This window comes from Nuphar pumila, chromosome 14, assembly GCF_984573655.1.
Source record: "Nuphar pumila chromosome 14, dmNupPumi1.hap1.1, whole genome shotgun sequence".
Classification (NCBI taxonomy): Eukaryota; Viridiplantae; Streptophyta; class Magnoliopsida; order Nymphaeales; family Nymphaeaceae; genus Nuphar; species Nuphar pumila.
The window spans coordinates 86639441-86663781 of record NC_143262.1 but is presented as its reverse complement, the minus strand read 5'-3'; the positions used below and the strand labels follow the sequence as shown (position 1 = coordinate 86663781).

The 24341-nt window shown below is 41.3% G+C and overlaps 1 protein-coding gene across 1 annotated transcript; it reads left to right on the top strand.

The window, feature by feature from the left end:
• Positions 1–16508: 16508 nt before the first annotated feature.
• Positions 16509–23525, top strand: LOC149817246 (uncharacterized). Its single transcript, XM_089987050.1, has 2 exons — positions 16509–16674; positions 22774–23525. Exons 1-2 carry the CDS (start codon positions 16509–16511, stop codon positions 23523–23525), a joined length of 918 nt encoding a protein of 305 aa, XP_089843176.1.
• The last annotated feature ends 816 nt before the right edge of the window (positions 23526–24341 follow it).

Sequence of the window (24341 nt, the reverse complement as noted above, 5' to 3'; positions counted from 1 at the left end):
TCCGAGTGCACTATATATCATCCCAATATTTTCTGCATCAAGAGCTGCACAATACTCTTGGTTAATTCACACTGTAAATCCTTGATTTGCGATGTTTCATTAACAAGGTATGGGTTGAAGATTCACGATTTGCAAATTGAGAAAGTAACACAACAATTTTCACAGTTTTGGAAGTCAAATCTAACCGATCAGACTTACCAATTGGTGTCGATGTGCATGGGTCTTGAATCTTGCATATGCACGGCAGTTGAATATTGTTTGTTTTGACTGATTCTTTTCATATGGTCTGATTAAGGATTTGGAAGCCAAGGTGCAAACTTATTTCATTGAATTATGCACAGCCCACATATCTAGGTGTGAGCAGTGCAATTTTGGTGAGGATAACAAATAAGTACCAGCCATTTAGTCAAGTTAATTAATATTTCTGATTAGTTCTTTATCAATGTCGTTTAGTTAGAAGCTATTTGGTGTAGCCTATAAGTAATTAGTTCAAATTAGAGTCTTAAATCTAGTCAATCTTAAGTAAATCGTGTTCTTGAATTAGAAGTAAGTTAATTAGTATTACAACTAGAGATAGCTTATGTATGTCACGTTGATTATTTTATAAGTTCATGTTTTTCTTGTTCTACTAAGTAATATGTTTTAATTAGTTCAAGTAAGTTAGTTAGTTGATTTAATTCATGTTTTTTTTATTCAATAAGTAGTTTGTTTTATGTACATTAGTTACTTAATTGCATAGTTGTTATAGAATCTCATAATTTGATATTAGTTTGTTACATTGATCAATTTCTTTATTGTTAGCTTAGTTAGTTAGTTTGTTATATTTTGTCTTTTAGTGAATTAGTTTGTTATAATTTAGTTCATAGTTGTTACATGTAGTTAGTTTGTTATAGGTAGTTAGATTCTTGTTTTTGTGATTTTTGATTAAATTAACATTAAATCTTTGTCTAGTTTTTTTTTTTGTTGTCTTGTTTTGTGTTTGTGTTTTACAAGAAAGCGGTTAGACGTGCGGTGAACCCTCAAACAAGCCCCCCCAAGAGCCCTCTGAGGTCTCCAAAAAGCCCTTTGAGCTCTCAGAAGGACCCCCCAAGGAATGTTTTATCAAGTGAGCAAAGAATAAAGAAGGAATACCATTAACTGAAGCATTCAATGGAAAGCAATAGCAAATCAAGGGACTAAAAGCTGAAGCACTGAAGACCCTTTTTCTCCTTTCTTTTAGATTAGGTTTATTTATTTTATTTATTAAAGTTTATAAAAGGCCTATAACTAATTATTATTTGTTTAAGACCTCCGCAGAAGGCCGTACTCTTAGTTAATTAATTATTTTTATCTTTAAGGCAATAAAGAGTAGATTTGTGTGGAATACAAAGTTTTTGCCCGTTCCCTGAGTTCGACCCAGACTCCACCCTAGTGTGAGCCAATTTTTTATTATTTGGTGTCTGGCTTGCATAAACCATTTTTTTATCAAAAATATCTTTTAAAAATCTATTTCACAAAACCCACACCAACCATCGAGGCTCACTCGAGATGGACTGCGAGTCGAATGGCACACAATGTGCCAAAACCTTAGATTTTTAGGGCATTTTTGAAAAATTTTGGTGTCTATAAGTGCAGAAGATAATACCAAGAAATGTATACGAGATTATATCATCTTCAGCTGAAATAAATGAAGAACAGGATAATGATGCATATCAGGAGGCTGATTGGAGAGTGGTTGATTCATTACCCCCCACATCATCGATGAAGATCTCTACACCGAAATGATTTAGAGGATGATTGATAAATATTATGATGCATTATTTTGTGAATGATTGGTTAGGAGAAATATTTGACGAATAGAGCAAAACAAATAGTCCAACATACTAGTGGATCGTCTTCGTACATTGAGAGATATCAAACGAGGGTAGGATTCTTATTCCTTAAGTTTATTTTTTTTATAGTGTAGTGTTAAATATATTTGATCTAATAGTTTCTTAATTTGTTATTTGCAGACTGAAATAGATGGGCAAGAACGAACAACGAGTGTGTTCTACAAAGAAATGCACACCCATTCAGATCACACGACATTTATATGTGGCAAAGTTGAAGACACCTTTGTAAGTAACTCACACTTTGTAGTGTCACATTCATTCATTCTATTTTGTACATTATCATTAGTTACTGATAACCAATCATTAGTTATTGATAATCAATTACTAAAATTTTAAACTCTTTGCTTACATGAGAAGTGTATATGTTTATATTTTTAAACACTTTACTACAATTGCTATAATTAAATTTTGATTTATGTGAATATTAGAAGTATATATGTTTGTTCTAGGCTTGTAAATGATGTAAGGAGTGTAAGGGGTTTGTATTTGAAGTGTATTTTTTTCAGACTTGGAGAGAATGTAGTAGGTTTGTACTTGAAGTGTATTTGTTGAAGACTTGGAGAGGATGTAGGGGGTTTGTATTTTTGAAGTGTATGTTTATTTTTTGAAGTGTATTTGAATTTTTTGTTAAATGTATGTTTGAAGTGTATTGAATATTTAAGGATGAATGTTTGAGGATGTATGTTTAAAGTGTATTTGAAGTTTTTGTTGAATATATGTTTCAGTTGTTAATTTCAAGTGTATTGGAAGTATGTATTTGAAGTATAAATTTGAATGTAAAAAAAAAATTAAAAGTAATTTTAGTTTTTAATTTATAAGTTTATAGCCTATAATGGTGATATTCATGTCTCGCCGTTATAGCCAGCCTATAACGGCATGTTAATTCTCCCTATTATGGCTTTTAATAACAAGTTAATGCTCACCATTATAGGCTATAACGATGAGACATGAATGTTATAACCTATAGGTAGCTTATAATGGTGAACCAGAGACCTCATTATCAAAACAACCTCACTGCTATTAGTGTTTCTAGTTCCGGTGAGATTCTTCGTTGGTATTGGTTCACCCTTTAACAACAACCTATAAATATCGTCGTTATTGGTCAATAAAGGCAAATTTTTTTGGCAGTTTATTCTCGCCGTTATAGGCTAATAATAGCAAGAAATAGAGAAATAGTGGCAAAAAAATTACCGTTATTGACTCTCACCCTTGTAGTGTTTATTAAAAGACAACTTGTGAATTTTGCTCACAACACAATAAGCACACAACTCACAACCCTTATTGTTTTTGAGAAAAATAGACTTATTTTTCTTAAGTTTTTTCAAAGTCTTAAGACCAAGATAACATAGTCGACAATGCCATACTTCATCAAAAAATCTAAACTGATTATTGCTAGAGCGAGCAAAGTTAACTTCAGAAGATCGGTTTTCTTTACCAAGTTGTCCAACCGGCCATGAGTATAGGCCCCGTTTAATCAATCCTCTTAGGAGAGTGGTCCCACTTTATTGATCCTAAAAAAAAATCCATTAGAGTCGAATTGAAACAGACAATTATTATCTTTTAAGAACTTAGCAATCGACAAAGAATTTCTCTTAATAAATAAAACATGAAGCACTTCCTTTAATATAAACATCTTATTCTTATGCTTTAAGGAAAAATTACCTATATTGACAATAGGCAAATATGAACCACTTCCAACCATCACTCCATCTAATCCTTGATACTCACTCTTACCCGTTATACCTTGATATTCAGACATGACATGATGTTGACTGTAGTATCAGGATATCACGATGAGTCATGCATGCTATGCAAAAGCCTTTGGGATGTTCTCTTTGTTGGGGACAACTAGTCTACCCTTGATTATTTTGAAAAATTTTAGAGCACCGTTCAGCTCTTTTGTAACATCCTCTGCCACAAAAACCACTTCTTTCATGCCCTTTTTGAGCAAAGAAGTTTGTGGTGGTCGACTCTCCTTGAGGAGGTTGTTTATGAATTATTTGCAATATCTTTTCTTAATTCAACATGATTTCATAGATCTCCAAAAATGTAGGTAACTTATCTTGGGTAGAGATAAAAGTAATAAAACCCTCATATTCACTTGAGTGTTCATTTAGGGTGTAGTGAACAAGATTTTCATAAAAGATTGATTCACTCACTACACACAATGTATAAACAAGAAACCTAATATGATTTAAATACTCTAACGTTCTCCTCCATCCTGGCGTACTGAAGGTCTTTCTTTAGCTACAAGATAAAAAAAACTAGACTAGGAAGCATAGGATCGTTCCAACGTGATTCATGCCTCTTGAACATAAGAGATGCAAATAATTTAACCAAAGAACACGTTTTGTGACAATGGCCCTGATCCAACTTAGAGCCAATTGATCTGCTCATTTTCATACCATGAAGTCAGGATTTGGTTTCAGCCCCTCTCCTCTTATGAACCGACTAGGATAAAAAAAAAAGACCCATCTACATACTTAATGAGGTATTGTGAGAACATTACTGATTCTATCTGTGATCTCCATAGCAGATAATTGTGACTATCAAGTTTGATTGACACCAAGGATGAAAAAGCATTCTATCGAATAACAAGATTGGGCGCGAGGTGAAAGAGACCTATTATAGCAAAACCTGAGCTGGATGCCATGAGGATCACAACCAAAGAGAAGACAACTACGCACTCGAGAGGTCAATATGAGCCAGTTGGCTATGATACCATGTAAAGTTTGAAAACATGTTGATCCACACGTTAAGAAGGAGAGAAACACACACACCACACGTTCATACAGGCAACACAAGATCTTAACATGGTTCGGTCTTAAAGTGACCTACATCCACCACTTCTCTCTCTCACACAAAACAAAGAAGAGAAGATTGCCTCTTTTTATTTATAATATTATGTACAAGTCTATCATTCTATCATTAGGAAGAGTTCGTATGGATTTGACTCTTTCAAAAATACAACTGATTTTAGGAAGCATAGAGGACTCTTCCTTGATTATTATTAAATGAGGGATTCTTTAATAGAGTCCTCATACATGAGCTTGTACAAGACACGTCTTTATTCTTGAACTCTGAACATGACTCTGAGTGTGGACCCCAGTGCTCACGGGACGTCCTTGGACCTTGGAACATTTCTAGATCTCGAGTCTTCTCCTTAGCAATTAAGGCCTACTCTCTCTCTCTCTCATAAAGATGCAGTACATATTCCAAGTCCTAAAACGGGCAAGCTAGGCATTTGATTCTCTTGACTGACCCGGTTATACAGATTCGAATTCGGCATCAAGTTTGGGTTAAGAGGCAAGTCATCTTATTAACCAGAAGGAAACTTGCTTGGCCTATATCTCATTTGGTCTGAATGCATTGTCAACAAAGCCTCCCTGCATGTAAGACAAGATCAATAATCAATTAGATCTTACCTTTATAATAATATATTTTTTTCGATACGAATATAATAATTATTATGATCTTATTATATATTGTACTATAATGGTATCGTATCAATTTGGAAATGATCAGGTAAACTGTTCAAACTTTTAAAAGGTAAACAGGAACTTTCTTATATATATATATATATATATATATATATATATATATATATATATATATATATATATATATATATAGAGAGAGAGAGAGAGAGAGAGAGAGAGAGAGAGAGAGAGAGAGAGAGAGAGAGGTCCCTCTCATTACCAAGAAGATATTAATCTTTTAACGGTTTTTCAGTATGAAAAGTTTTCAAGGATAGAAGAAACACTATTTTAATGTTTTAGAAACAAATTTTCTCTAGTCACGTGCAAAAGAAAATGGAGGTACTTCAACCCTCATGCCCATAAAAAATTATTGACTAGAGAGACGGTTTAACCATACACCAATAGAAAAAGTAAGAGTGAACAAACGTACCCACACTTTACATTTACATAACTTGTCCTCTAAGACATGCCTTGATTTGGTGATTCTTTTTTCCAAAGATGCATACATCATTAGCTTACACATTCAAACCACTATGACTATGAAATAGAACAAAGGGATGGATCTAAACAATCACCATAACTAATATTAAAATATTTTATTGATGAGTTAGATTAGAATCATAACAAATTTCAATTTTTTAAAGAAGGCCAATATTGAATTACCACCTAGTATCTAAAGGCAGATATAATTGTTTAGTATTTGTCTAAGCAAAGTAATTAGGTTGCCAAAACACCTTATAAGATTTTCTTTTTAGAAAGGAGCTTCTATATTACAAAGATCCCTTCATTGGTGAAGGATTATGAGTAATATGAAATTTATCCAGATTTGTGTCTTTAGTTTAGACACCAAGATACAGGTACGACCCAACAAACGCCCGGAGTACCATGTGCAAATTTGGAAATAAAAAAGAAATGACATGAGGACATGGATTTTTTAAGTTTTTAATCAATAAGAACTGATATTTTAATACATAAAGTTAATTTTCAGAGAAATGTTACTTAAAACGATTAAACACAGAGCGTGTCCAGTTTTGTCACTAGGGACACGTCACCAGATGATGTGTCCTATGACAGAGGACACCATATTCTCATTTTTTGCCCATTGTGAGGCATCCCAACTCCCAAGGCTACTTATCCAAGCCCATGCTCAAGATAATGGAGTATTTATTGAACTACCTATATTTTCATAAATAAGCTGAGGGATATCATGGAACTAACACAAATAACATAATTTATATTACCAGCAAAACTAATAAAATAATGTCAAATATTAAAGGGACTGCAGTTTATGAAAAAAGTTAGTCTTAATGAAAAAGACAAGACTAGAAGACTTTTAAGAAGAACAAAGCCTTACATTTAAAATGCAGAAAGAACATTAAGAATGAAGGTTTTTCTCTAACTAATAAGTTTAGATGTCAATATTCTTAAGGCATACGTTGAGTTGCTGTTATTAACAATACTTTCCACAGGGTATATACGACAACAGGTATTCTAAGAAATTTTTTGTTACTTCTGTTAGTATTTTTATTTTCTGTTGAATGACATAGAGGATCTTAACAATTATGATTTAAGTGTACTATTATGAAAGATCAAATAGCATTAACAACTTAAGCAGTCTTCTGCTGCAATATGTTATCACCTCACTTTGTTGTTGTTACGAGACTATTTCCTTCAATGGGCCAGCACGACGCGATGGTCCATTCTTACCACCGCAAGCCTACTTGTCAGCTCGCTTGTCCATCGCGGAAGCTTGTAATCAGAGTGCAAGAGACCAAGATAGAATAGAAAGAGAAGAATTGCAATCACAAGAAGCAATCACAACGAGGGTGAACAAAAGAAAGCTCAACGCATTTAATTCATTCACAATTTTGCCCGAGGGCTATTACAGTTCAAGCATACGAGCTGTCCCTTCGGGGTATTGATTCACCTGAACCGGGCAGCTTACATCAGACTCAACAAAAGCAAAACATACTCTAAGCACAACTTTACAATATAAGTCGCAAGGGAACATGCTCCCCCCCTTAAAATCATGCGCCATCCTCGGCGCCATCTGTTTCATGGTAAGCCCTGATTTCAGCTGGGTAGCGGCTGTTCATTCGGAATGCAGGCTCCCACATTGGTTCCGCTGTTTTTTTCTATTGCACTAGATATTTCTTTGCTTTGCCCAAATAGTTAACCTTGTGACGAAGGATCTTACTGCGGTGCTTCTCGGCCTGTTATGCTGTCGGAGCCCTCTGCATGATGAGAGCGCGTTGTGGCATGTCGCGTTCTAGATCTCCATCGTTTGGATGGAACTGTTTGAGGTTGCACACGTGGAACACTGGGTGCACCTTGAAGTCTGGGGGCAACTCTAGCTTATATGCCAGCTTTCCCACCTTCTTTGTGATGGTGAAGTGTCCTTCATACTTTCTGAGTAGTTCATGGTGTCGTCCGCAGAAGATGCCTGCGCACCCTGGATATAACTTCACCAACACTTGGTCCCCAACTTGGAACCCAGCAGGCCGACGATGCTTGTCCCCCCACTTTTTCATTCTCTTTGCTGCCTTGTGTAAAGATGCCTTTGCCAACTTATTCTGCTTGTGCCAATCACGAACAAACTGATAGGCAAAGGATGACATTCCTTTTTCTTGTGCGACAAGAATATGCGGGATCAGTGACTGCTGCCCCGTGGTTATCTAAAATGGGCTGTGGCCTGAAGACTCGCTCTTTTGCAGATTGTAACAAAATTGTGCCACATCAATGAGCTTCACCCAATTTTTCTGATTGGCACTAACAAAGTGCCTAAGGTACTGCTCAAGTATCTCGTTGATGCGCTCTGTCTTTCCATCTGCCTGCGGATAGAAGCTTGTTGAAAATAGCAAATCAGAGTCAAGTAACCAAAATACTTCACGCCAGAACTTGCCCGTGAAGCGAGCATTGCGATCACTCACAATGCTCTTTGGTATGCTCAGTGCTTCACCACATGATTTACGAACAACTCTGCAGTCTTCTCTGTAGGGCACTCCTTAGAAGCTGGGATGAAGGTGACATACTTTGAAAAATGATCCACCACAACCAAAATAGAACTGAGACCCTCTACCTTTGGCAGACTAACAATAAAGTCCATGGAGATGTTATCCCAAGGACGTTCTGAAATTGGCAGAGGCTCAAGGAGACCGACAATCTTATGGTTTGTTCCTTTATCCTGCTGGCAGATGATGCATGTTTGCACATACCCCTCAACGTCGTCCCTCATCTGTGGCCAATAGTAGCCGCGCTCAAGGAGTGCTAAGGTCCGCTCCTGACCAGGATGGCCAGCCCACAGTGTATCATGACACTCCTTAAGCAGTTTTCGACAGAGGTTTCCCCACCGCGGCATGAAGATGCGTCTTCCTTTTGTCATGAGGAGGCCATCCTGTAGCCAAAATTGTCGAGTCTTCCCTGCCTGCGCCAGAGAAACAAGGTGTTATGCTGTCAGATCCTGCCATGTCCCTTCGCGTATGCAGCTCAATAATGTGCCCTCCAAATCCACTTCAGAAGGCTCCGCGCACGCAGCTGCCAATTCAGCTCTGTGACTCAGGGCATCCGCAATAACATTGGTCTTTCCAACCTTGTACTCCAAGGCAAAATCGAACTCAGCCAAAAACATCTGCTACCGAGCTTGTTTAGGCGTGAACTTCTTCTGTGTCTGAAAGTAGCTCGTGACTACATTGTCCATCTTGACGACAAACTCGGCACCCAGAAGGTAGTGCCGTCAGGTTCTGAGGTAATATACGATGTCAGTCATCTCATGTTCATGCACCATGTAATGCTTCTCTGCATCCTTCAGCTTTCGACTCTCATATGCAATCGGATGACCCTCCTGCATAATAACTCCGCTAATGGCAAAGTCTGAGGCGTCTGTGTGAACCTCAAAGGGTTTTGAGTGATCAGGCAGTCGCAACACTGTCTCCCTTACTAAGGCTTTCTTCAAGACATCAAAGGCATCTTGGCACGTTCTTGTCCAGAGCCATACCCGATTCTTCTTTAACAAATCTGTGAGGGGCACAACAATAAGGGAATAACCTTCGATGAAACACCAATAATAATTTGCCAAACCAAGGAATGACCGCAATTCTGGTACTCTGCTTGGCGGAACCCATTCTTGGATGACCCTTATCTTCTGCTCATCCATATGCATCACACCATGCCCCACAACATGGCCAAGGAAGCTCATCTCCTCCTGCTCGAAGAGACACTTCTCTCATTTGACACATAGGTCATTCTCCTTCAGCACCTGAAACACTGTTCGCAAGTGCCCGACATGTTCCTCCATGTTGCTGCTGTAGATCACGATATCATCTAGGTAGACTACCATGAACTTGTCTAAGTAAGGATAGAAGATCTGGTTCATTAAAGTCATGAACGTGGCTGGAGCATTTATCAACCCGAATGACATTACTAAGAATTCGTAAGCACCATAGCGAGTGACACAAGTTGTCTTCGACTCATCACCTTCAGCCATCCTCACCTGCCAGTAACCCGACCACAGATCTAACTTGGAAAAGATACGGGCAATGCCTAGCTGATCGAACAAGTTTGCTATTAATGGCAATGAGTACTTGTTCTTCACCGTGGCCTTGTTCAAAGCACGATAATCCACACACAATCGTTGGAAGCCATCATGTTTCATCTGAAAAAGAACCCGGCATCAAATGGGGCTTTCGATGGATGAACAATGCCTGCGTCCAACATCTTGTCTAACTGCCTGCGTAGCTCCTTCAACTCAGCTGGCCCCATACGGTATGAAAGCATTGTGGGAGGCTTCACTCTCTGGGTCAACTCAATCTTATGGTCGACCTCACGTCTTGGTGGAAGATGCTTTGACAATTCTGGAGGCATCATCCCCTGAAACTCCTCCAACAGTGGGGCTAGGGTCAACGACACTGCTGCTTCTACCTTCCCTTCTTCTTTTTACACAACTAAGAATGTCTGCTCCCCATGCTTGACACTCCTTTTCAGTTGCATCACTGATAACACTGAAGACTTGCCTTTTTGCGTAAGGCACTACACTATGTGGGACATGTTTGGCCTCATAATTGTCAACGTGTTAAACTTTGGCAGCATCATAACATTCTGGCTTCACAGAAACTCCATACCCATAATCATCTTGAAATTGTCTAGGGACACCATAGAGAAGTTGGCTTTGCCGGCCCAACTCTCAACTTGGATAGCCACATCTCTTGCTTCACCAAGGATGGGCTTGGCCTCAAAGTTTACCGTTTTGATGGTCCTCTGCTTTGGCTCGGGCTTCAAGCCCAACCGCTCTGCCTCTTCCTGCGAGACAAAGTTGTGTGTGGCCCCGGAGTCTAACATAACTGAAGTAGATTTTTCATTCGTAATGACTTCGAGATACATCAATTCTTTGCTAACCTGCATGTTCTCAATTATGCAACTTCTAGCTGCGTTGATCGATCGCATAGCTCTCATCCGCGGTTGCATGGTCTCAGTATCACTACATTCAGTATTATTGCATTCTTTCTGTGTTGCATTGACTTGCCCATCATCCTTTACGAGGCGCTTGGGGCACTGTCTGACAATATGACTATCGCCACAAAACCAACATGTCACAATTGTACCCTTGTTGTTGTTGTTATGCTTTGTGTAGTTATGTTTCTTGTCAGATTGATGGCGTGTCGATGCCTCACCTTTATTGTCACACCGCTCATACTTCTTTCCTCCGTGGTCAGATTTCTTCCCGACTTTGGTTGATGGGGTTTAAGACTTGCACTGAGTGTCAACTAAGCGCTCGACCACTACATTTACATCTTCCAAAATACGAGAGTTGCTCCTTTCCACTTCAGACTATGCTCATGGCTGAAGTCTCACAATGAACTAGTTGAGATTCTCCTCTTCTGGCATGTTAGGCAACTCCAACATAAGCTTTTGAACGTTCTGACATAGTCTTGTAACGAACCAGTATGTTTAAGCTCACGAACTATTCAATATGCCTGTCTCTACGCATTCCTCGACATAAAGTAGTTGCGCAACTCTATTTTGAAATTGTCAAAAGTGTCTATCACGCATTGACCCCTCTCTATGTCGCTGCACTTCCGCCTCTACCAAGCGATAACATTCCCATCCAATAATGTTGTTGCAGCCTTAATCCGGTGATCTTCAAGTGTCACATTTTGAATATCCAAGTAGTCTTCTACTTGAAACAAAAAGTTCTCAATGGCCTTGCTGCCTCGAGAACCATTGAACTTTGCGGGTCTTGACACATCAATTTTTGATGGCCTCTCACCATTTTTGCCATTTAGGGTCACTGACCGCTGCAATGTACGATTTTTCAACTGAAGCTCCCCTACTTCAGTCTGTAAGTCAGCCACTGTTGTCGTCAATGAAGTGATGTGCTCCATCTGTAAGTTCACCTGCTCTTGCAGGCTCGTCACTATATCATTCAGTCCACCGAATGATTCAACTGCGCGTGAAATCGCTTCATCGTGTGGAGTCACATCTTCCACCAGCTTGTTGACAGTTGCAGCCATCTCTTCTTGTTTCCAAGGTGAACGCATCTCCTCAGGTTTGGCAAGTGCCTTGCCTTTGGTGTTGCGCAGATTTTGATAAGGCGTCACGATGTCTTGCTCACAAATCGCAGCCTGTCGGTGTGTCTGTCGACACCGACTTTGGAGTCTCTTCCCCAGCACGAGAACGAGCTTTGGTACCACTTGTCACGAGCCTATTTTCTTCAATGGGACAACACAGCACGATGATCCTTCCTTACCACTGCAAGCCTACTTGTCAGCTCGCTTGCCAGTCGCGGAAACTTGTAATCAGAGTGCAAGAGAGCAAGCGAAAATAAAGGGAGAAGAATTGCAATCACAAGAAGCAATCCCAACGAGGATGAACAAAAGAAAGATCAACGCATTTAATTCATTCACAATTTTGCCCGAGGGTTATTACAGTTCAAGCATACGAGCTGCCCCTTCGGGGTATTGATTCACCTGAACCGGGCAACTTACATCAGACTCAACAAAAGCAAAACAGACTCTAAGCACAACTTTACAATGTAAGTCGCAAGGAAACAATTGTAATACTTTGTTTTAATGCATTAAAAATTTCTCTTCAAATAAAAAGAAAAGAAAAACTAGTCTCTCTCTCTCTATCTACTTATTGACAACAAATAACATGAAAATCGTCAAAGGATTTTGACACTTTCTAATTTTGAGTCTTCTTTTGAAAGAAAGTATAAATATTAATTCAGCAGAAAATTTTACAATAAGAACATGGTCAGTGTGACCTAAGACCATTAGAATAATACAAAACCGGCTCAAGTAGTCGAATACACCCCCATGACCTGAGACCATTAGAATGATACGAAACCGGCTCAAGTAGCCGAAAATACAAATACAAGTACATAGGTCAGCAAAACAGCATCTCAGATCAGTCATAAGATGACCTGTTGCCTCCCTATCCATTCGATTGACTGCCCAGACCACTTAGACCGGGCCCCATCCGAAAGCTTCCATCGCAGGATGTCCAGGATGGCCGAACAGTCCCTTCTTAGTCCCCTAATGATGTGCTGATTACTTACGTTCAGCCCATAGAAGCTTCCACACCGAGAGTAACCAGCATGCCAAATGTATTTCCAACGCTTTCCATGCCCGTTAAGATGGGGTGCAATGATGGTGTCACTAGGGAAGGAAACACCATCCCAATGAAGCCGAAGGTCACCCCCAAGCGTGATCCAACAAATATCTCATGAAGTCACACTCTCAAAACAAGTGGGGAAGTGACTCCTTGTGATGGCATAGACTACAACGACTTGGAAGAGAGAAACCTCGGTATTAAGCTTTTCATTCAGGATTTGCCAACCCAAGAGTGAGCCTTTAAGTGGAAGACCCCCTTCCCCATAATGCTTTATTTGGGAGCCATTGTGCGAGCGGTGACCCCAAAAGGCTCTATAGAAAGATGAAACAACAAAAGAGCCTTTGGTAGAGAGAGCCCACCTAGGCTGGTCCTCACAATGTGATAGTGTGAAAAGGGATGGTTCGTGAGATCCAACCATTGTTGCAAAGCCAAGTTCAAGGGGTCACAACGCAGAGTTAAGTCTCAAGTACCGTTGGAGGGTGACCAAACATCCTTAACCTTGAAAAATTGCCCCTAGTGACACCGTAGAGGCAAGTTAAAGAATCTTGTAGTTTACCCTCCTTCCACCCATTATCCTGCCAAAACAAAGTGCCCAACAACCACCCCAACCCCCTGGCAAAAGTTGGCAAGGACCGAACCCAATCCTTCCAAATCCTCGAACCCTTCTTCCATTTTTTTTTTTCGGATCAGTTTGAAGGCCAACCATGAAGGTTATACTTTTCAATGAAAATCTCCTCAATCCTACTCTCCTTAGTGCAAATCACCCACAACCACTTTGCAACTTTGCAAGGAAGGCCTTATTCAAGAAGGTCAAATAATGGATGCCCAAGCTCCCTAAGACAAGGGGTTTAGAAATAAGTGACCACCCCACCAAAGAGGTGTAAGGGCCCTCCGATTTGCCGGACCATATCTAATTTTGAGTCAACCGAACAACTTAGGAGCTAAGGATTGTAGTCACTTGAACTTAAGTTTTATCTTTAATAAAGCAATTAAACAGCTGCAACTTGCAACTAGACCAATTACTGGTATTTTTTATCTTGGATATTATTGCATTTAAAATTAAATCGAGTCTTGAATGATATATTAAAAAGAAAGAAAGAATCCAGATGTATCATTTTGTTTTTGAAAGAAAATCCAGATGTATCATTATTCATGAACAACTTGCCTCTGTCCTTTCAAAAAAAATTAATAATTTGCCTCTATCTTATTTTTGGATAAGCTAATGTAATCAAATATGAATTGAAGGATCTCTTCATCTTCAAATACTTGATGTTTACTCGTTCTATTTGACAGGTTGAAAGTAAACCCAAACCGAGCTAGACAGTGTCAAACAATTTCGTGCAAGAATTGGCAGTGTTAATCGAACATAATCAATGCACCAACTCCTGAATACTCACTAGAAAAAAAAAATAAACACGTATTTAGTTAAGATTTGTAAAAATATAGAGTTTGGTTTCGTGGGGACATAGAATGACCATATTTTTGAGAGAAGTATGCATTCTTGTTTGGTTTGTTTTCCTTTCACCATCTTTTTTCTTTCTGTCTGTCTTTTGACTCAATTGGAAGTGGGCAATGACAGAGAGACAAACTGGTTGAAGCTGCTTTCCAAAGAAACTGGCTTTTATTTAGAGACCACAAGGTATCAACTCTTTTGAGTGTTTAAGGGCTAGGCAACTAACCATGAATTTGTGTGAGATGGCCCATCCGGGCACAGTCTCAATCAAGACACCTTAATGTGGTTGGTCCACATGCAACTTGACCAAGTTCTTGAACTACAATTTTTTGGAGTTTTCTTGTAATATGGGTGATTCATAGCATGACCATATTTGATGTGATCGGCTGGTCCACCCTTAAACAATTAATAGAATATATATGGAAATGCATCTTCCCAGCCTTGGACTCCTTTTTCAACTGCCTGGGCAAGAAGAGGCAATCAGATCAGGTCATTGGAACAGGGTGACCCAACAAAGCCAACCCGACGCCTATCAAGTAGTACCATTTTGGTCCCACCTTGTCTCAGGCTTTTAATTTTTCCAATATTATTGACTAGGCCTTAGTTTAAGTCCTAACTCATTTAATGTGATATGTCTACCAAACTTCATTGGTTAAGCCACCTTATTTGAATGTTTGAGCCCAAATAAATTATTAATTTGAACCTTTGATGAGCCAAGACAATTAAATCAGTATGTTGAGATGAACTCTGACCATGCATGATCTTTCCCACCTGCATTGGTCCCTCAAAACCTCATTCTGTTGAATCCTTATTCCAACAAATCAGGCAACCATTTGGGTCAGGAAGGGAGCTGAACAAACAAGAACTCAATACCACAAAGACCCAAGGGGTTTGGAGTAGTGGGATGGGGCCTAGGCTGTTTGACGGGCAGCTTAGGTTCAAATTCCATGGGCGTCACCCCTCTGCGTAAGCCGAAGCTTGGCAACTCCCTGGGGTCGAGGGGTAAGCCCTCGGAGTTTTACCCTGACCGGACAATGACCGTAACTATGGCCAGCGCGACTAGGTCTCTGCGCTTGGGGTGGTTTCTCCGAGTAAAAAAAAAAAGAAAATATGATAGGAAACCTCATTGGGCTAGCTTTTTTTGCGTATTTAGCCTGGGGAAACTGCATCGAGGACTTGAGACAACATACCATCCCGCGGTGTGAAACGCCAGGGCTAGAATCCTCACTCCCAAGGGCCTATGCAGGGCTTTGGCTTACACAAGGGTGCAGTGCGTGCAGGAGTAGACAGCCAACGCCCGCTCCAACTACGCTAATTAACCCTTTTGGGTTTGGTTGGACTAGCTTTGTGTTAGCACATATGCATAACACACATAACTCAAGGTTCTAGTCTAGTCTAAACTTTCTTTTTTATATGATTTAAAAACAACTATTTTTTATGTGACTAATCCACCGTTAAGTAATTGATGTGCATTCCCACAAAAAGAACTAGCTAAACAATTTGTCCTGTTATAAATTGAGACGGATAAACAATGGATTATCCTTAAATTACAAGGTGCAATTCCTAATAAGCTTCAACGTTTTAGATGAGAGAGAGAGAGAGAGAGAGAGAGAGAGAGAGAGAGAGAGAGAGAGAGAGAGGATATTGTTAGTTGGGCATTCTCTTGAACAACCAAAATGGCGCTTATAGTCTGATGACCAACAAAGACCACTTAGTATGTGGTTGCAATTCTGTGTAGACATTAATATCTAAATATGGCTCTTACAGGAAGTCAAGGATAATTTTTGTCATTATCCCAACTAATAAAGAAGACCATTTAGAGAGAGAGAGAGAGAGAGAGAGATTGTTAAGGAAGTTAGAGAATTGGTAAGTTTGATAGGGAAAGTATGTAACGAATGGATTACACGCAAGTCCTGCCGTCTTCATATCGTGCAAAACCAACAAAAGTGACCCCTAAACTACACGATGACCTCTCTCTCTCTCTCTCTCTCTCTCTCTCTCTCTCTCTCTCTCTAACCTCCATAAATTACATTTAACTTCTAACGAAGATACAAATAGGTATGAACAGCTGAGATTTTGATTTGAGCTCGTGAAAGGATGGAGGAGACCAGCGGTGGTGCTTCGGCCACCACCACAGCCGCCACCGACGAAACCAAGGCATGTCCTCGGGGACACTGGAGGCCTGGTGAAGATGAAAAACTCCGGCAGCTCGTCGAACAATATGGCCCTCAAAATTGGAATTCCATTTCAGAGAAGCTTCAAGGTAGATCAGGTGAGGATTACGAACATATGCTCTCTCCCCCCCTCTCTAAACGGTGGCTTTCTCATCATTTCTTCTATTACCATCATCATGTTCATCATCACCATAGCCATATATTCTTTGTTAATGGTTTACAATAAGGAGAAAGAAAGAAAACAGAAGGTGCAACAATAAGAACAGTAACAAAAACAAAACTACCATTATTTATCTTATAATATGCTCCTTGTGTGCATGCACACAAGAAAAACTTGGTCATAATTGCTGCAATGATGATGATAACAAAGTTATGTAGCATGGGCAGGATACAGTTGCACTATCTTAACCAAAAGGTCTCGGGTTCAAATCCCACTGGAAGCCATCCCCCGTCTTGGCTATCAAAATTATCATAATATAAAAAACATCAACAACAACAACCACCGCATGCAACTTGTATTGCTCCTCACTATTCTTACAATAACACACTTTACCAAAAGAACTTGTTCTTACAACTACACCTTGCTTTTATATGTCTTTGTTATCATTATTATTGTTATTATCAAATAATAATAATAATATTATTATTTAAATGAAAAATAGTGAATATGTATAAAAATGGAAAGGTTTTACAGACAGACTACTAGTGAGGGATGGGGAATCACATTAGAGAAACAGTAAGCATGAAACAGAGTTACAAGCCCATTAACCGGCCATCTGATGACCGACATTAAAATCCAGCCCGGTTCCTTTGAGCCATGAAAGATCGTCTTGGGTCCACTTTAGTTTCATTCTAAAATTGATCTCCCATCTGATTTGAGGCCAGATATGCTGAGCAGATGAATAAAAAAAAAACACCCACTTATTCCCTTTCCTACTCATGTGCTAGTGCAATGATGAGGTCATGAAGATCTTGCGAATTTCTTCCGAAAAAAAAAGATCTTGCGAATGGTGTGGCCTGAATTCAAATTCCTGCCACATGCAGTTGTAAAGTGATGTGGGAGGAATCACGTTGATCTTTAGATGCAGCGTGGAGGGTCACGATACGAGTGACTCCACAAATACTGTTGGCAACGAGGTGCTTGGACGTGAAATAAATGGGCACTATGAATGAAAGGTCACCGTGGAATACATGCTGACTGCTTTATTTCATTAACCACTCAATTGACACCTGAATGCAATAACAAATAGGGAAAACAGAACAAGCAAGGACGTAATGGAAAAGTAAATGCAAAAACCAAGAAAGAATCAAAGAAAATGACAAAAGGAAAAAAACTAATGAAAGGGAACAACTGCTTAATCTTTTTAATCAACTCCGTCAGCACAAAACCCTAGAGGAGGGTTTTTTAAAGGCTACAGGCAGACCCGGGTCTCGGGTCCAGTAATGGACCCGAAACATGATCTGGGTCGCCTATGCATTGAAGCCAGATCTGAGAAGTTGTCGCCATTGAAACCGGATCCGGGCTCGTCTGGCATAGGTGCACAGTGGTACCTCACTCTTGCGCCTTGGTACCACGATCTGGATCAGAACTGCTGCATGGGTTCAATCTTCAACCCCCTCGCGCAGACCCGGCTCCTTGTCTGGGTTACTCGGTGTAGACTCAACCCAGTCCTGCTCTGCATCATTCTCCCCTGGTTGGGAAGAAGTTGGCTCTGACGACTTATTGTCTCTACAATAAGCATTTAAATTAGACACATTAAATATAGGAGAAATGTGCCAATTCTTGGGCAGCTCAAGGAGGTAAGACCGGTAAAATAGGCCCATGAGCCGGGAAAACCCGGTCTCCTTGGTGGGAAGAAGAACTATCTTATGACCCTTAAAGATAAATGTGTATGTGTTCCTACGACCATCATGGATGGTCTTACGGTCAAACTGCCAGGGATGTCCCAAAATGATGTGACACGCACTCATAGGGGCCACATCACACCACACTTCATCATGGTAATGCTCCTCTATGAAGAACCAAACTAGACAACGCAGGATGATAGGTACCTCATTTCCTTTCTTGAACCATGCCATCTTATAAGGTTGTAACACTCTCGGACACCATATGCTCGCACACCCCGATATCAATGATAACATCACATGCGCGCCCCTCACAGTTGCACCGGGTTCTAAAAATATTATTCTGCAACCATTTTGTCGGGGTCGACTCTCGGGATATGGTCAAAACATGATAGATGGTTAACAAATTTTTGATGTTGTCGTCGAATTCTACGACTTTCATCTCGTCATCCCCCTCAACAAGTGACTCACCATCGCTCTCACTATCGGACGCTGACTCAACAATGCCCTCTGTGAGATGGGTGTTCTTGCTCACAGTGGGGCACTTGGACGCAACATGACCTAACTCTTGACACCTAAAACAACGAATGGTAGACTCACTGGGCTTACCTTTGGATCTGGTGTGGTACGCGGGTCCGGACTGATCGGGCTTGCTAGGGCCGACTCTAGGGATGGACTTTGAGTCTTCTTTCCCAGAGGTGCTCGCTCTTCTGGTTAGGAAACTCGACTTGGGTTGACTGGACTGTTTACTACGAGATGTTCTATGTTCCTGCCTCCTTTTCAAAATTTTCTCTACATTCATGGCATAACTGCTTGCCTGATCTAATGAGTCGACTGTGGTATAATTGAAGTCGTCAGAAATAGTAGGACGAAAACCAAAAATATACCTCGTGACCTGCTGGTGGGCGGTCTCCTTAATCTGCACTCATAGGGAAAGACGTTGGAACTCAACAATGTACTCTGCCATAGTAATGGTGCCATGACGCAGGGTCAGGTACTCCTTATAGGCCCTCTCAACGTGATCTGACAGCACGAACTTAGACTGCATAAACCGCTGCATCTCATCTTAAGTCAGTACGCGCTCTAGTTCCTTCCGTTGCCTCGACCTTTACAGCTCAACCCACCATGTTTGCGCTAGGCTTCTCAACCGAGTAGAGGCTAGGGAGACACGACAGTGCTCAGCGACATTGTGGTAGTTGAAGAAGAACTGGAAGACATAAGATCAGTCGAAGAACTGCTCCACATCGAACCGACCTGCGAACTCTGGAAGCTCCAGCTTCACCCCATACGTGGAGGGGTGCTCTGGTGCTCTCTGCTGACGGACCTTCACCATGCCTGCATGGTACTCGTTCCAAAAAGTATCATCATCCCACACTGCTTCATCATCGCGGTTCTGCTCGTCTGACTGCTGGTGCTGATGTACTTCGACGATGTGTGGTCAACGCTCAGGTCACGTCAGTCCCTGCTGAATATGTCTCGGTCTGGCTTGCCCGTGGGCGGGAGCCATCTGTGGCCGGCGTTGTGACACCTGTATGACAGGTGGTCCTGCTATAGGTGGAAGGACTAGTTGGGTCTTGGGCTCTAGGTGGGTATGAATTGGATAATATGGGTTTGGGTTATGGGTCAGGCTAGGATAGTGGTGTTGGGTCGGATACAGTATTGGGTTTTGGATCGAGGACGGGATAATGGGTTGGTTTTGGGTCAAGAATTGGGTCTGGTTGGTATAATATTGGGTTGATTCGCCCGATTGGATGTGGATCAGGTCTATTCCTAAACTGCTCGTCGAACCCAGATTTGGGTAGGTTGGATCGAGGATTGAGTTGTGGGGATAAAAGACTTGGTTTGAACTCGACCCACGATCCATATGATTATGGGCCTAGTTGTGATCAGGCTCAAATTCAAACTGGAGCTCCGTCCGGGTTCAATATGGGCTTAGGTCGACTGGGGATCTGAATTGGGGATCAAAATTAATAGGTTGGATCTGGTTTGGGGTGAACCGCGAACCAGACCCAACTAGGTAGGTCGGGTAAATGTGTTCAAGGCCTAGACCCGCTCTCTGGGACCTAAAGGACAGTCCCTGGGACCCAGGTCGGGGACCCGATATCATAAGCTCGGGTTTGAACCCTCTTGGGTCTGGACCCTCCCACAGGGTACTACACACGGAGGGCCTGCGACAGCGCCCCCACGCGCAGGCCCGGGACAGTGGACCGGGTCGGTCCTTGCTAGGGCGGACGTGGCTGGGCCAGCAGTCAGGCCCAACGTCATGCTGGGACCTGGCGAGCCAAACCCAGGTTGTAACACAGGTGCTGGGGCACGAGGCCAAGCCTGCGCACCCCAGCTAATGCTGAGAGGCATGGCCAGAGCCCCGTGCTTGGCCTGGTAGGCATCGAGAGGCTGGGTAGTAGCCATGACTGAGTCCGACGTTAGGGAAAGTACCAGGTTCAAGGCGATGGTGTGGCCACGAGAGATCGACTGACCTGCTTCGGCTGCAGTGGCAACTTCTTGATTTTCTGCACCATCACCCATTTCCGCTCCCATTTTCAGCATGGAGGCCACACGCGCTTTCCTAGATGACTCGATGACTCTGAGCCATTCATCGATTCTGTCCACGCGTCTCGACACACCCGCGACCTCTTTGCTAATGCACTGTAGATTTTCCTGAATCTGAATTACTGCGTCAAGCACCCGCAGCACTAGATCTTCAACGGCGGTTCCCTTCCGCTCTCTTCCACCAGTAGGATCATGCCTCGCCTCTTGAGCCATCTCGCTGCCGAAGGAGGATGCCTGGGCTCTGATACCAATTTGATGCCGTGGGAGGAATCACGTTGATCTTTAGATGCAAGGTGGAGGGTCACGATACGAGTGACTCCACCAATACTGTTGGCAACAAGGCGCTTCAACGTGAAATAAATGGGTACCACGACTACTCTAGTCGTGTGATACACTGATAATATGAATGAAAGGTCACCGTGGAATACACACTAACTGCTTTATTTCATTAACCACTCAATTGACAGTTGAATGCAATAACAAATAGGAAAAACAGAACAAGCAAGGACATAATGGAAAAGTAAATGCAAAAACCAAGAAAGAATCAAAGAAAATGACAAAAGGAAAAAAACTGCTGAAAGGGAACGACTGCTTAATCTTTTTAATCAACTTCGTCCGCACAAAACCCTAAAGGAGGGTTTTTTAAAGGCTACGGGCGGATCCGGGTCTTGGGTCCAGTAATGGATCCGAAACATGATCCGGGTTGCCTATGCATTGAAGCCGGATCTTAGAAGCTCGGGTCCAGGCTCGTCTGACATAGGTGCACAGGGGTGCCTCACTCTTGCGCCTTGGTACCACGATCTGGATCGGATCTGCTGCATGGGTCCGATCTTCAACCCCCTCGCACAGACCCGGTTCCCTGCCTGGGTTACTCGGTGTAGACTGTACCCAGTCCTGCTCTGCATCATAAAGGTATTTCATGAATTGGTACTGCCAAAATAAGTGAATCGCAGTTTCCTCCGAGCAATGACAAAGAACGCACATTCTTGGAAACTGGAAGCCCCTAAGCTTGAGAACGTTGTTAGCAACCTGTCTCAGAGAATTAACCAACCTGTTAATGAACCTCTAATAGAGAAACCTCTATCCCACAGAGCTCTTTGACGAAGCCACTCAACGGTTTGTGAAGAGAGCATCTTATAACAGGAGGCCACCGAGAATATTTCATCATATGTATGTTTCCACCAAATTGCATCATCATGTTCAACTAGTCTGATGGAACTTAATTCTTCCATTAGTTGCATCCATTGATCAAGAATATTTGGTGAGGGATTCCTTCTCAACTGAATGTCCCAACCTGAGTTTGGCGACCAGAGAGACCTTGCTGAACCTTCTTTACTTTTAGCCACCCAATAAAGGGAGCAAATTGCTCTCTAACTATTCTCTTTATACCAGGGGTCTTTCCAAAACATAACTGATTTTCCATTGCTTATCTTTATACTAATTTCCTGACAAAAACTCTCCAAAGATTTAACTCAACCTTTTCAAATACCTGAACCATTCATCCACCTTGAAACCCCAACCCAGTTCCAAGGCCAACCATTATTATATTTGGTTTTAACCACTCTTGCCTAAAGTGTTTCTTCTTTTTGACAGCAACCATAACCATTTCATAAGGAAGGCTCCAGCGCCCTACCTCCTTGATGCATAACCCCCCTGCTTCTTTGGATTGACATATGGCCTCCCAAGACACCAAATAATTATAATAATAATAGTAATAATATTATTATTACTGTTATGGCTGTAGTACAATCTTAATACACATAATTGAATTTTGTGTTTGCTGCTATTTGTAGGTAAGAGTTGTAGATTAAGGTGGTTTAATCAGCTTGACCCCAGGATTAACAAGATGCCCTTTACAGAAGAGGAAGAGGAAAGGCTTCTTGCTGCTCATAGAGTTCATGGGAACAAATGGGCCCTTATAGCCAGCCTTTTCCCAGGTAGAACTGATAATGCTGTGAAAAACCATTGGCATGTGATCATGGCCAGGCGGCAAAGGGAGCGATCGCGCCTTTTTGGAAAGCGAAGGACTCACAGTCTTGTAAGCAATGGAGATATCGCCATGAACAACTACTTAACAAAGCCTTCATCAACATCCCAAGTACAAGATGCAATCAATTCAAGTCTCTGCAAGCAGATCAAAGATCGTGTCCTAGTATTGTCGTCGACGATGTCGGCACCTTCTTGGGCTTTTTCTGGATCAGCTATCAGTGGAATGTCCATGGGAAGCTTTGTCCATGGAGAAAGAAGGGAAAATATGATTTTATCACATGATTATCATATCCCTTCTATTTTTGGAGGTCATAGGAGCAATGGAATACAAGGGCAAGTTAACCATAGAAGAGTAGTCCCTCCTTTCCATGGGTTTTCAAGTTTGGGAGAAGAGTGCACCAAGGGAATGAGGGTCATGAATGAACCAACCAGCTTTGTTGAGAGTTCTGCTGGGTTGCAGAAGTTCAGGATGACCAACCAGAGTGAGCTGGGAGATGAGTCCATCAAACACAAGAATGTTGGATTCATAGACTTTCTTGGTGTTGGAACCTCTTAATTTTGTTCTTTAGGTGTCTACTTTCTTATGGCAATGACAAATATTGTTCTACCTCTGAGGTTTTCTCGATTGTTCATGGAAAAGAACAAACCTTTGTTTGTAGCTTTAATACTTGTAGTGCTGAACAATTTTACCAATGGTCGCTCTTGCTTATTTTGCATTTATGTCCATTTTCTCAAATCGGTTTCACTCATCCCCTATATCATCCTTTTCTCCATACCCTTCCCTGAGATTTCATTGATGCAAGTTGTTTTGATCAAATCGAACTCCATATATGTGATCTACATGAAGATCAACATTTAAATCTACGAAACCTGACTTGTGTGCAGGATTTTTTGGAGACTAAAAACTCAACGGTTGACAAAACACAACATTTTGTGATTTAAAAAGCCATATTTTTGTTAAAAAAAAACCATCCAAGGGTCGATTCCTATTAAATCGACCATGTTGAATCATAAGATTTAAGAGTATGATGACATATATAGGGGATGAGTGAAACCGAACTTTTTCTTTCTTTTTACGAGGAACCCACACCCAGGATAGAGCCACATTGGCCCTACCCTAAGTGGTGAATCCTAGGATGGTGGGCCCTTGGACACGTGGTGCCATCCAGTGGGTCAAGTACTTTGCTAAGTACTCAGCTGGGTACTAGATCAGGCCTCTCTCCCCAAGAGGAGCTGCACATTTTCCATGTATGATTTGCCATCCATGCACCATAGCTTTTACTGGTTCCTTTATATGGTTCAGGTATGCCCTTCTTGCTAGAGTGATGTCGCTTTCTTTAAGAACTTGCTAGAAGCATTAACCGGGTTACTT